The sequence below is a fragment of the Mercenaria mercenaria genome, chromosome 17 (genome assembly GCF_021730395.1).
Source record: "Mercenaria mercenaria strain notata chromosome 17, MADL_Memer_1, whole genome shotgun sequence".
Lineage (NCBI taxonomy): Eukaryota > Metazoa > Mollusca > Bivalvia > Venerida > Veneridae > Mercenaria > Mercenaria mercenaria.
This window is the reverse complement of record NC_069377.1, coordinates 10,144,799-10,159,032: the sequence shown is the minus strand read 5'-3', so window position 1 is coordinate 10,159,032 and position 14,234 is coordinate 10,144,799. Positions and strand designations below refer to the sequence as shown.

At 36.0% G+C, this 14,234-nt stretch overlaps 1 protein-coding gene across 8 annotated transcripts in view; it reads right to left on the bottom strand.

Moving 5' to 3' along the window:
• LOC123536740 (dihydropyrimidinase-like) overlaps nucleotides 1–14,234 on the bottom strand; it is a 75,705-nt gene that overhangs the window by 20,309 nt on the left and 41,162 nt on the right. For 7 of the 8 annotated variants that reach the window (XM_053528979.1, XM_053528978.1, XM_045320123.2 and 4 more), the window contains 5 exons: nucleotides 7,108–7,202; nucleotides 5,532–5,716; nucleotides 2,011–2,175; nucleotides 1,424–1,566; nucleotides 432–500 (listed from right to left, as the gene is read on the bottom strand). In XM_053528979.1, coding sequence (XP_053384954.1) covers nucleotides 432–500; nucleotides 1,424–1,566; nucleotides 2,011–2,175; nucleotides 5,532–5,716; nucleotides 7,108–7,202 — 657 coding nt within the window. Of the gene's footprint in view, nucleotides 1–431; nucleotides 501–1,423; nucleotides 1,567–2,010; nucleotides 2,176–5,531; nucleotides 5,717–7,107; nucleotides 7,203–13,327; nucleotides 13,808–14,234 lie in introns of those variants that run through there. The other variant, XM_053528980.1, reaches the window with a different exon arrangement.

The following is a 14,234-nucleotide window of genomic DNA, read 5'->3' as shown; positions in this document are numbered from 1 at the left end:
GTCAAAGTAAAACAACAACAAAGCAATATAGGAAATATATATGTGTTAGTTGAAACTATAAAACTACATGTCAAAATTGTAAATACACAAGCAAGCACTACTCAAAATTAATATCAAACACATTTTTTTTGGACAATATTCTTACAATGCATTAATTTACAATATTCAAGCCCTTTCAGGCATATAAAACATATTTCGGCAGGGTTTAAAACTGTATTTTAATGATATTTGTTAATTGAGGTAAAGTGTTGAAAACACACCTCGTCTGAAAAATCCTTGACAACAATGAAAATCAAACTATAACATCCTTTATTCTTCATCAATAACAAGATCTGTTATATAAAACATGACAAGTTTCAATCAAATGTAAAAGTACACTGGTTTATACTGACATATAACTGTTACAGAATATTTTTACAAGAAACACGTACCTCCTCTGGTCGACACATCTCATGTGCTTCTGGTCCGGATATACCTGCTTCAATCATCTCCAGTGATTTCTGTCAAATATACAAGTAGAGAGAGTAAAATTGAAGTTTCGGCCACTAACTTTGGGGAGAAGACAACAAATATAAAATTTAACCCTTACCCTGCTAAATTTCTATAATGAACATGTGCATCTTTCAAATTGGGCAGTGCCATTAACTGTTAAAAGGGGTGCTTACCAAAATGATACTGACTGAATAGCGAACAGTGCAGATCTTGATCATGATCTAAACTGGTTGCAAAGGCAGAATCAATTGTGTCCAGCATGATAAGGGTTAACTTTCTTTCAGAAGAAAGAAATCTGATGTGGCTGTTTGGGTCAAACCAAACTAAATGTCGTCAGGTGCCGTACTTAGAAAAAAGTATAGAAGTAAAGATAATACTGGAATTTGATTGGACATAGTGGTAAGAGCACTTGCTGGCATAACCTTAACAACATTTAAAAGTAGTTTTTTTTTGTAATTATTAAGTTAATATTGATCTATTCCTTTGATATTGCAATTTGTCAGTACAATACAGAAATATTTGCACTTTTACACCCAGCAAGAACCCTTGCCCTGTTAAAGGTCATTTTGTGGACTGAAGGTCATATGAAACAGTTTGAAAAGATAACCATTTTTATTCAACACATGGATAGTTTATTGAAACAGATAATTTGTTTTGTTCAACAAGATTAAGTAAAACATGCTAGCCCACTTTCTTATCATGTAGTCCTATGGAAAAGACATTTGTTCAGCATCAGACCTGTGCCCCAGAATCTTTTTATCTAACAGACATTGGTTTCATATATAATAAACATTCGGACAATGTTCATAGTTCCCGTTTTTCACATAATCTTCCATTTTGCAAGCAAGAAAAGTATAAATATTATCAAAAATTACGTTATCATGAACTAGGAATGTTTTAAAGAAATGATTACACATGTGAGAACTCTTACCTCTGCGATAAGATGTCCGTTCTCTGCATGTACCATTGCAAGAGCTCCTAGTTCCTTACATCTTTTGAAAGAAGCGTATAATTCACTGTCATCTAACATAAACACATCTTTATAGGCTAAAAACATCTTAAACGAATTTATACCTGAAAGAGAAGACAATATGAAATCAGTATGTGCTAACACAAGCTTGCAAATACTGAACAACACATCATAGGGCCCTCTGTGGCTGAATTCTTGATTAGAATCCCCTGCCCCTCACTTCTGTGGGTTCCATACCCCTCTTAGAATGTAGAATTCTTCCATGTGAGGAACATATCAAGCTGGCTTAAGAAAAGTTCTTTCACAGTCACCCCAGACCCTCGATTACTGTAATTCACCTTCTTGTAATAATAGTAACCCATTTTGTTCATGATTTTTTTTATGATCTGACTCCCTATTTGTAGGATGCAGGTTCAAATCTCATTCATTGCAGAAGTATCCTGTCAAGTAAAAATTTAAGTTGTAATAACTATGTCCGTATAATCAAATCATATATATATATATATATATATATATATATATATATATATATACATTCAAATACAAACCTCTTTCTTTTGTTAAAACTTCCATTTCTTTAGCTACATTATCATTCCAGTAAGTTACTGCAACGTGTAGACCATAATCACAACACACTTTATTGTCCGCCCAATTACGCCATTTGTCATATGCTTCTAACAACGGTACACCTTTCTGGTCTAACACAAAATCAACTGGAAATAGAATGGTGAAAATATATGTATTAGCAAAATGGCTAAACTCATCATAAAATGAATGTGGAAACTTAGATGTATGATGACCTTGCAAAGTTTCCATAGTTAAAAACACCAACTCTTTAACAAGAACAAAAGCTGTTTCTTTTGAATAATTATTCTTCAATTACCATCATTATGGCCTGTTTAAGGTAATTTTTTCAGTCTCCAATACCCTGTGACCTTGATATTTGACCCTAACAAGACATACAAGAGATCACAGAGTGATCTTGGCGCCCACCAATGTGCCATTTTTGAGTGTTCCAAATTTCAAGACTTACTGACTACCTCAAGGTCAAATTTCATTTCTGTACACAACACTGTGCATGTGGTCCAAATTCGAAAGCTGTAGCTTGAGAAATGTGGAAGTAGGTCACTAGGTCAATGTCAAGGTCAAAGTTTGTTTCGGTACACAATCCTATGCATGTGGTCTAAATTTGAAGCCTGTAGCTACAGAAATGTGAAAGTAGGTCACTAGGTCAATCTTAAGGTCAAAGTTCATTTCGGTACACAAAACTATGCAAGTGGTCCAAATTTGAAGGCTGTAGCTTGAGAAATGTAAAAGTAGGTCACTAGGTCAAAATCAAGGTCAAATTCTATTTCGGAATACAAAACTATGCATGTGGTCCAAATTTGAAGCCTGTACCTTAAAAATGTAAAAGTAGGTCACTAGGTCAATGTAAAGGTCAAAGTTCATTTCGGTATACAAAACTATGCAAGTGGTCCAAATTTGAAGGCTATAGCTTGAGAAATGTAAAAGTAGGTCACTAGGTCAAAATCAAGGTCAAATTTTATTTCGGAATACAAAACTATGCATGTGGTCCAAATTTGAAGCCTGTACCTTAAAAATGTGAAAGTAGGTCACTAGGTCAATGTAAAAGTCAAAGTTCATTTCAGTACACAAAACTATGCAAGTGGTCCAAATTTGAAGGCTGTAGCTTGAGAAAAGTAAAAGTAGGTCACTAGGTCAAAATCATGGTCAAATTTTATTTCGGAATACAAAACTATGCATGTGGTCCAAATTTGAAGCCTGTACCTTAAAAATGTGAAAGTAGGTCACTAGGTCAATGTGAAGGTCAAGGTTTTTTTCAGTACACAAAACTATGCATGTGGTCCAAATTTGAAGGCTGTAGCTTGAGAAATGTGAAAGTAGGTCACTAGGTCAAAATCAATGTCAAATTTCATTTTGAAACACGGAACTACGCATATGGTCCAAATTTGAAGCCTGTACCTTCAAAAATGTGGAAGTAGGTCACTAGGTCAAAATCAAGGTCAAAGTTTTTTCCAGTGCACAAAACTATGCATGTGGTCCAAATTTGAAGGCTGTAGCTTGAGAAATGTGAAAGTAGGTCACTAGGTCAAAATCAAGATCAACTCATGTCAAGGTTCATCTTGCCACTCAAAAATATACAAGTGGTCCAAATTTGAAGGCTGTAGCTACAGAAATGTGAAAGTAGGTCACTAGGTCAAAATCAAGGTCAACTCATGTCAAGGGTCATCTTGCCACTAAAATATACATGTGGTCCAAATTTGAATGTTGTAGTTATTGACAAGAACATTTTAAAAGCTTTTCCCTATATAAGTCTATATGAACCATGTGACCGCTGGGGCGGGGCCATTTTTGACCCTAGGGTGATAATTTGAACAAACTTGGTAGAGAACCACTAGATGATGCTACATTACAAGTATCAAAGCCTTAGGCTTTGTGGTTTGGACAAGAAGATTTTCAAAGTTTTTCCTTATATAAGTCTATGTAAATCATATGACCCCCAGGGCGGGGCCATATTTGACCCTAGGGGTATAATATGAATAATCTTAGTTGAAGACCACTAGATGATGTCACATACAAAATATCAAAGCCCTAGGCCCTGTGGTTTTGGACAAGGGGTTATTCAAAGTTTTTCCCTATATAAGTCCTTATAAACTAAGTGACCCCCAGGGCGGGGCCATATTTGACCCCAGAGAAATAATTTGTATCATCTTGGTAGAGGACCACTAGATGATGCTTCAAACCAAATATCAAAACCCTAGGCTCTGTGGTTTTGGATAAGAAGGTTTTCAAAGTTTTTCCCTATATAAATCTATGTAAAATATAGAAATAAACAAAGGGCCATAACTCACTCATAAATTGTTGAACCAGTCTGATTTTCAGGGGGACACAACTAGGGTACCAATACATCATTCTGACAAAGTTTGGTCAAAATCCCCCCAGTAGTTTCTGAGGAGATGCGATAACGAGAAATTGTTAACGGACGGACGGACGGACGGAATGACGGACGGACGGACCACGGACGCAGAGTGATTTTAATAGCCCACCATCTGATGATGGTGGGCTAATAACAGAAGGGTGTTCTATTGACTGCTTTAGGTCCTAGCATTTCCCACTGTTTTATGCCAATGTGACCTTGACCTAATGACCATAACAACAAAAGTCTACCTATGGTCTACACTGGAACCAGCTTTCATTCTCTAAGTCACTATGCCCACTTCCATACACATTCTAACCGCAAGCATTCTATGAAACAAACCACTGTTATTACCTGGAAACCGACTTAAGCCTCAAGTTCACTGTGTACTTAACTTCTGATCTACTAACCCCCAAATCAATAGAATTAATCTAGCGAAGCACTTTCCAGATATTTATCAAAAGCAGTTTTCTGTCTCAAGGTCACTGTGACCTTGACCTCTGATCTATTGACCCCTAAACCAACAGGGTCCACCTACTGACCACAGGCAATCATTCCATTGAATTTGACAGTAGTATGCAAAAGCATTTTCCTTCCCAAATTCTTTTTCAAGCTCAAGGTCACAGAGACCTTGACCTTTGACATACTGACCTCTTATATTATATAGGTAATTTATTGACCACAGGCAAATGCACTATGAAGTATGATTGCATAAGGTCCAAGGTGCCAGTAACCCATTTGTCTAAATGTCATTGCGACCCTGACGTTTGAGTCTTCCCACCCCAACAAAAATACAGGTAAACTAATAATTTATGCCAATAGGTTCTTCAATTACAGACAGGAAACCCAATCTTTAAATGATGGACATATTGACAGAAGAACCAAAAGGCGTATAAAAGCAAATCAAATAGTGAAATTTTTGAATGCTGGCCCTGAAGAGTTTTTATGAATCTTTCAATTATATTCAATGTCTAATATGCTTAAAAACAACTCTATGCCACAACTTGTTAAGCAAGTTTTTCAAACTAAAGATTCTTTCGCATTTAGCTGGATTTGAAAATTATTTGTTGGGTCAAATTCTAGTTCACTATATCAATCAGTGCAGCTTACAAAGAAATGCTTAAAACTTACTGATCATTGTGGTTCCACCAGCGAGGGCAGCTTTTGTTCCTGAATAGAAATCATCCGCTGCCTGGGTACCCATGAAAGGGAGCTGCATGTGTGTGTGCGTGTCTATACCACCGGGTATAATCAGCTTGCCTTGTGCTTCGATTGTACGAGCCCCTCCTGGAATGACCAGGTTTGTTCCAATCTGTCTGGAAAACAAATTTCATAACATGCAGTTTCCACAGATCTATAAGTAGCAATACCTATAGAGATGCAATGCAACATGGTCACGATATTGTGTAAAAAAAAAAATTCTGAACTTTGATTTCGAAAGAAATGCTCAAGCATTCTAACATGTTTGATATTTACTTCACAAAGTATACAGCCAAACCAAATACTTACTGGTCTTGGCTTAATATTATAGACTGTTTTCCACCAGTGATCCATGTGAAACTCCAAATTGTAACTGTTCACAGAGTGACAGCATTAACCTCTACCCTGCTAAATTTCTAAAATAGACTAGTCTACCATTCGATCTGGGCAGTACCATTTATTATTCGAAGGGCTCTTCACTGAAAGTTTACAGACCAAGATGGACTTGAAGCTCATCTTGGTCTGCGCTGGTTGCAAAGGCAGACGCACTTGCCACCAGCAGGCTAAAGGTTAAACAAGTGACTATCTTGAAGTATAAAACCAGTACACAGTTTCTGATAAAAGCTTAAAACTTTCAGGCGGATGTGATATCTAATGTGCATGTCGAGAATGCACATGCTAACATTCTGCAATGCTTATTCTCATAAAATAAATATTGCCTAGAGCTTTCCACAATTATTCTAGCATAAAACTGCTGCTTTTGTCATTTTCAGGGCGTGTCTTAACAGGAGAGACAATGTGCGTTAACAGATTCTCGCCGTAACAACACACCTTTTTAGTTTTTACATATGCGCGTTCCATGGCAAAGTAAAAATATATTACGATTTGTTTTTCATTTTGTTTTGGGTTTTAATAGGGCCGTTTTTCAATAGTATTTCAGTTAAGTAACTTTGGACAGTTTAACCAATCAGTGTTCCTGGATTCCATGCCAGAACTAACTTCTGTTCTCAGCAAGTAGCTGCCAACTTCACATGAACCAGAGGTAGAGGACAAGTAATTTCAGACACAACGTCTTTTATCAACTTATTATCCAGGTCATAGGCATTGCGTAGGATCAAACTCGTGATCTGTACATCTGCATTCTCCATATTGAGCTTAGCAGGCTCGCTTAAATATATTATGACCCTATCACAGATAATACAAAAGTCAATTTAACCTTTAGCATGCTAGGTAAATTGTCGTCTGCTGCAAATGTCGTCTGCTAAAATTGTAAAGTTCATTCTATTTGCTCCAAAATTGAAAGAAATATTGTCAGAGTAGCAAACAGCTTGGAACCTGATCAGACGCCGATTTAATCGGCGTCTGATCTGGTTCTAGCTGTTGCAAAGGCTGTTAAATTCGCCTGCAGCAGGCTAAGGGTTAAATATTATCTACCGCTGCAAGCTAACAGAACAGACTTTGCATGGCCTACTAAAACTTGTAAGCAGCGCCATTACAAGATACTTACTTGATAACTCCATCCTCAATGTATATATCTGCATGGATCGACTGGTCATCATTCACAATCTTTCCTCCTTTGATGAACAACCTAGACTGTGCACTCTGCAAAGAGAAAATAATATGAATTTTATCAACAGTTTAATGTGTCTCATCTTCCATTAACATCTAGTATTCCAGCCCATCTGCATAAAAAGTCACTTTCCAGGAACTGCAAAGAGCTACAACTCTGCAGACTGAATACTCTCCTGCACAAACATATATCTTATTTCCCAGCAGGTCAAACAAGAGCTGTCGGAGGACAGCAACGCTCGACTATTCAACAGCCTTGTCAATTGAATGCATACAAAAGTTGAAAAAGGGGCATAATTTTGTTAAATGCAAAGTAGAGGTATTGAACCTCTGTACTGCATGTCATATCATGACAGTGAACAAGTGTGTGAAGTTTCAATCCTTTCCAATTTGTGGATACTGAGACCCCAGCTTACATACAAAACTTAACAAAAAAGTGCTAAGTGAAAGGGGCATAATTTTGTAAAATGCCAAGTAGAGTTATGGACTTCACAGTGCATGTTAGATCATGACAGTGAACAAGTGTGTGAAGTTTCAATCCATTCCAATTAGTGGATACTGAGATATCAGATTACATACAAAAATTTAACCAAAACTGCTAAGTCGAAAAAGGGGCATAATTTTGAAAAAAAAGAGAGTAAAGTTATGGGACTTGCTTAGTGCATGTCAGATCATGATAGTGAACAAGTATGTGAAGTTTCAATCCATTCCCATTAGTAAGTACTGAGATACCAGCTTACATACAAAACCTTAACCAAAAATTTCTAAGTCGAAAAAGGGGCATAATTTTGTAAAAAGCAAAATAGAGTTATGGAACCTGTGCAAGGTAGATCAGTTCATCACAGTGAATAAGTGTGTGAAGTTTCAATCCATTCCCACAAGTGGTTACTGAGTTACCAGCTTACATACAAAACCTTAACCAAAAATTTCTAAGTCGAAAAAGGGGCATAATTTTGTAAAAAAGCAAAATAGAGTTATGGAACCTGTGCAATGTAAGTCAGTTTGTCACAGTGAATAAGTGTGTGAAGTTTCAATCCATTCCCACAAGTGGTTACTGAGATACCAGCTTACATACAAAACCTTAACCAAAATCAGGACGTGGACGCCGACGCCGACGCATGGGCGAGTGCAATAGCTCACTATTCTATGAATAGTCGAGCTAAAAATTGATTCACAGCGTTTATATGAAAAAGATGTTAACTTTCTGCTCTTGTTAAGCTAAACTTCCATGCAGTCTTGCTCTATCACTTTGGGGACTTGTTAAGCTAAATTTCTATCCAGTCTTGCTCTATCACTTAGCTAAACTTCCATGCACTTAGGGGACTTGTTCAGCTAAACTGCCATGCAGTCTTGCTATATCACTTAGGGGACTTGTTAATTTAAACTTCCATGCAGTCTTACTATATCACTTAGGGGACTTGTTAAGCTAAACTTCCATGCAGTCTTACTATATCACTTAGGGGACTTGTTCAGCTAAACTTCCATGCAGTCTTACTATATCACTTAGGGGACTTGTTCAGCTAAACTTCCATGCAGTCTTACTATATCACTTAGGGGACTTGTTCAGCTAAACTTCCATGCAGTCTTGCTATATCACTTTAATATGGGACTTGATAAGCTAAACTTCCATGCAGTCTTGCTATATCACTTTAATAGGGGACTTGTTCAGCTAAACTTCCATGCAGTCTTGCTATATCACTTTGATAGGGAACTTGTTCAGCTAAACTTCCATGCAGTCTTGCTATATCACTTTAATAGGGGACTTGTTCAGCTAAACTTCCATGCAGTCTTGCTATATCACTTTAATAGGGGACTTGTTCAGCTAAACTTCCATGCAGTCTTGCTATATCACTTTAATAGGGGACTTGTTCAGCTAAACTCCCATGCAGTCTTGCTATATCACTTTAATAGGGGACTTGTTCAGCTAAACTTCCATGTAGTCTTACTATATCACTTTGGGGACTTGTTAAGCTAAGCTTCCCTGTAGTCTGGCTCTAGTTATTTACTTTCCTCACTTAGGGGACTTGCTAAGCTTAAATACCCAGCAGCTAGTCTTGCTATATTTAATCGCAACTTTGCATTGTACCAAAATGCAGCAGTACATTTAATACTTCATAAAATAGTCACAAGTATAATTTTACTACTTTATCATGTAATACTGGATCATGACAGAGCATTTTATCAAGTCTTTGACATTCAAATGTTATGTTTGAAAATCACATATTATTTGAAATAAATTTTAGTGCCATCAGGCTACACATGTGCAAGGCCATAATTGTCTCCCTTGCATTTACATGTATATATATATATATATATAAATGGTATAAAAATGATTTGGTCTGAAATACAAATAATAACTGTTTAATGTGTTTCTAAACACAAGCTTCCCTAGGGAGAAGTTGAAATATTTTTCCAAACACAAAGAGATTCCTGTGGGGTAGTGGGGAGTTAGAATGTATTTCTAAACACAAGCGATTCCCTTGAGGGAAAGTTGGAATGTAAATGTTCAATGGAATATATTTGCAAACACAAGCTATTCCCTTGAGGGAAAGCTGGAATGTAAATGTTCAATGGAATATATTTGCAAACACAAGCTATTCCCTTGAGGGAAAGTTGGAATGTAAATGTTCAATGGAATATATTTGCAAACACAAGCGATTCCCTTGGGGGAAAGTTGGAATGTAAATGTTCAATGGAATATATTTGCAAACATAAGCGATTCCCTTGTGGTAAAGTTGGAATGTAAATGTTCAATGGAATATATTTGCAAACACAAGCGATTCCCTTGGGGTGATGTGGGAATTGGAATGTATTTCCACACACAAGATATTCCCTTGAGGACAGTTGGGGGTGGGGGGGGGGGGGGGGGAGAGGAGAGGGGGAAGAGAAGCTGGAATGTATTTCCAAACAGAAGAGATTACCTCGAGGATAATCAGATAGTTGGAATGTATTTCTAAACACAAGAGATTCCCAGAATAACCAAAATCTCTAAAATATTTTGTGCCCATAAAACATCACATTACCAATCGTTACATCTGAGACACTCATCATCTAAAACATTTCAACTTAACCTAAATGTTTCAAATTTTCAACTCCAGATCTACCTCCTGTCTCAGCACCCACAGAGAAGTCTACTCATGATGTAAGAATGAAAAAATCTGGAACATTTACCAGAATTTGAAGACTGACATGATTTAATCAACATAATCATTTGTATCTCCAGGCATCCTAATTCCCTGTTTTGATTTCTCTATCCGGTACATGATAACTTATCTCTTCCAGTCTACACATGTACCAGGCGGTAAATCTCCAGAATACTCAAATTTTATTACGTGTTCAAGATACGTTTTAAATCATATCATTCTGTGATTTTGAAGGAGCTATGTTACATGATCAACATGTAGATGGTACAGAAACTGTTAAGGGACCCAGACAAGTTTATGTAGATGGTACAGAAATGTGAAGGGACCCAACAAGTTTATGTGAATCGTAATCAATAATGGCAGGTCGACCTAAGGGACTATTATGCGGGTGGTACAGTAAAAGTGTGAGGGACCACCACCGCACAAGTGAAATTATGAGGTACCAAGAAAACTTTTGAAATCAGACACTGTTTATAAGCATTGCTACCACAAACCATATAATGGGCAACCCAAATTGGGATTCGGCAGAAAAAAGTGTTTAAGTGCCCAGACAAGTTTATGTAGATGGTACAGAAACTGTGAAGGGACCCAGACAAGTTTATGTAGATGGTACAGAAACTGTTAAGGGACCCAGACAAGTTTATGTAGATGGTACAGAAACTGTTGAAGGGACCCAGACAAGTTTATGTAGATGGTACAGAAATTGTTAAGGGACCCAGACAAGTTTATGTAGATGGTACAGAAATTGTGAAGGGACCCAAACAAGTTTATGTTGTAATCAGTAATCCAATATATGGACAGGGCTCAACCTTAAGGACTACTCTATTGCGGGGGTGTAGGGGGGCAGGTAAAAGTGAAGTGCAGGCAGGCAGGCAAAAAATCAAATCAGTGCCCACACCGGCCACAGGGAGTGAAATATATGAAAGATCCCAAGAAATACTTCTCAGAAAATCATGTACTACTGTTTTTGTTACTACACTGCATAGTCTGTGTTCAGACCTAATGTTTTGTTCATATATATAGGAGAGAACTCTTGAGACTATTCAAATTCTGTATAATTATGTCCCTTTTCTTCTCAAAACATTAGATAATCAGAGCCAGGACTGATGAAGTCAGAATTATTTACAGATTTTTTTTTCTAAAAAGAAAAAAAAAAAGAAAAAAAAAGAAAAAAAAAAGATTATCTAGTCGGTAGCCAGACTACTACACTGCATTGCACAATCTCTTTACAACACCGTATTACATTTGGGCAACCCAAAATTGGGTTCGGGCAAGAAAAAAAAGTAGTTTAAGTTGCCCTATGGGAAAGTGTTCTACAGAATATTTAAAGCCAAGCCCTGATGGGTATTATTCTGATACTATTCATTTACAAACAACAAGGGTTTCGTTAATTAATGACTGACTATAATAAATCAATTAACAAGTCTGCATTTCAAAGTCAGTTTCTAAACCCCATCATAATTGTAATTAGTGTCTAGTGATTTAACAATTAATCTCTTGCATCAAATTAATAACATCATTAAGTCTTAACTTAACACAGGTGTAACCTGCTTTAAATTAATATACCTGTTATATGTTCAAAATGATTCTGCTTCATCAGGTAATGAATTTTTGTTTTAGATTTAAAGGCAATATAAATTCTGAAATATTTCATCTGCAGTGTGAAAAAGACCATACTATTATCACAAATTTTGAGGTATAAAAAGTAATTAATATGTTAATAATTAGTTTTGCACATCATGGGAATTGTACATTTGAAGTGTCTAATAAATAGTAAATGCAATTCAAACTGTTTTTAAATGCTTTTTCTTTGCTCTTAAATCTTTCTGTTCACTGAATCTAAAAAATTTTTTTTTCCTATTTAAGGTTTCGTTAATATTATTGTGAAACATGTAAATTTAATTACCTTATGCTTGATACAGGGCCTGCTTGTCATTCTAATGGCCTAACAGTTTACTACGTAATCCTTTGAAAATCATAACAAAAACATTTACAATTTACAATTCGTTAAACCTTGTGAAACAGATTTATGTGTTATAAAAACACTGCTAATATTTGATACCGTCTTAGGAATAATAGCTTTTGCCGGAGGTTATTCTTTAAATTGAAATTTTCCGATAGTTCATTTAAGAAGCTATTATCGCAACAACTGATGATATCTACACCATTTATAGAACACAAAAGCTTAATGACAGGTCATTTACAATTAACCGCATAACTTATTTTTGCAATGGTGACATGATCTTATCTTATTACCTAAACAAACGATACAAGGATTTCTTGTGACAAAAGAAAGACAGTCTGTCCATCACTCTAACAAGAAACAAGTTGGTACAGATACAGAGAAGTTGCTGAATGACAGTTATCCTACATCTGATACTGTAAAAAATGTTGAACAGGACATCAAAGTTGACTCTATATCGCTCACACATCTGATACTGTTAGAATGTTTAAACACTCACATGGGGGCCATATCGACCCAAAATTGCCAACACACTGAACCTGTCCAACATGTTGAACAAGAAAAAGTTGGCCCTAAATCACTCACACATCTGATACTACTGAAAATATTGAACACAGTGGTCAAATTGGCCCTGTATCAAAGACTATAACTGTTGAAAATGTTGAACACCAGACTCAAGTAGGTTCCTGACTTCCTCAAATCATGTTGAACACAATGGCTAAGTTGACCTTTAATCACCTACCACATCTGGAACGGTTAAAAATGTAAAAAGCTGGCCTTAAATGAGTAAGAGGAAAAGCTTTCAACCTTGACAAAAGTCTAAGCAAGAATGATACATATCAAGTCTGATGAATATCCATCCAGTTCATAAGATGATTAAATAAATCCAAATACTGACTATATGTATCATTAAACAGTTCACTGTGAGCAGGATTGACTCAAGTCAGCTAAAATCCAGTTCAAACCAAACATAGAAGAGTTACCCACATCCAAATGAGTATTTCTGAAAAGTCAACTATGTTTAAAAGATACAGCACCATAATTTCACTTACAGAATGCTCACAACAACTGCAAACCATCCGCCTGTCACATTTATGTGACTTTTCTTTCTGGTCTTCATCATCCATGTTATTGTTGACCTCTTGCTCAGGGTCTGCCATGTCCTTGGTACGAGTTAGTTTTTCTCCTAATGTATCTAAGGATTCAGTTTCAAGTTCCAAGAGTCAATAAGTTAGTTAGCATTCAAAGCCACAGATATTATGTAAACACAACTCAAATTTACTTTGTTTTAAAGATACATGTTATTTAAACCTTACATTAACTTTCCGAAGACAAGTTTGAAACAATAGCAAGAAGATCAATTCAATTCTAATTGCAATCAGTGCATGACAAGTTCTTTCAATTATAAAACAATGTATGACATTCGGATTAAAACCTCAAACTTATTCCAACTTTCACATTTTGACAGCTTTCAAGTATCCCAGTTGAGTATTTTTAGTTTAGAGTCAACATCCGCAACAATATGCACTGCATTAAAATGTTACACACGGTTTTAATTCATGTACAAGTTGAATGAATCATAACTATTTCCTTTTACCCTTGAAGTAATCAAGACTTTCCGATCTTGACAAACCGTTAACACAAAAACCAACTCACAGACTTGTGTAACGTTTGATTCTTAATCAGCTATTGACCTGTATCGATAAAAGAACTGATGCAGTGCAAAACAATTAAATATTAAACAGAATATACGGGAAAAGTTTAAAATTCCTGATAAGTTCCTGAATTAATGATAAAGAAATGATTTTTTTTTTGCATTCTCCATATGTTTAACACAGCAACAAAAAAAGCAACAACAGATGATGATCAATTCATTGATTAAATGAAAAGCATCCAGTGAAAACTGAGTTTAATCTAAGAAGAGTTCTAGCAATGAGGATAAATTTCTTGAGAGTTTTA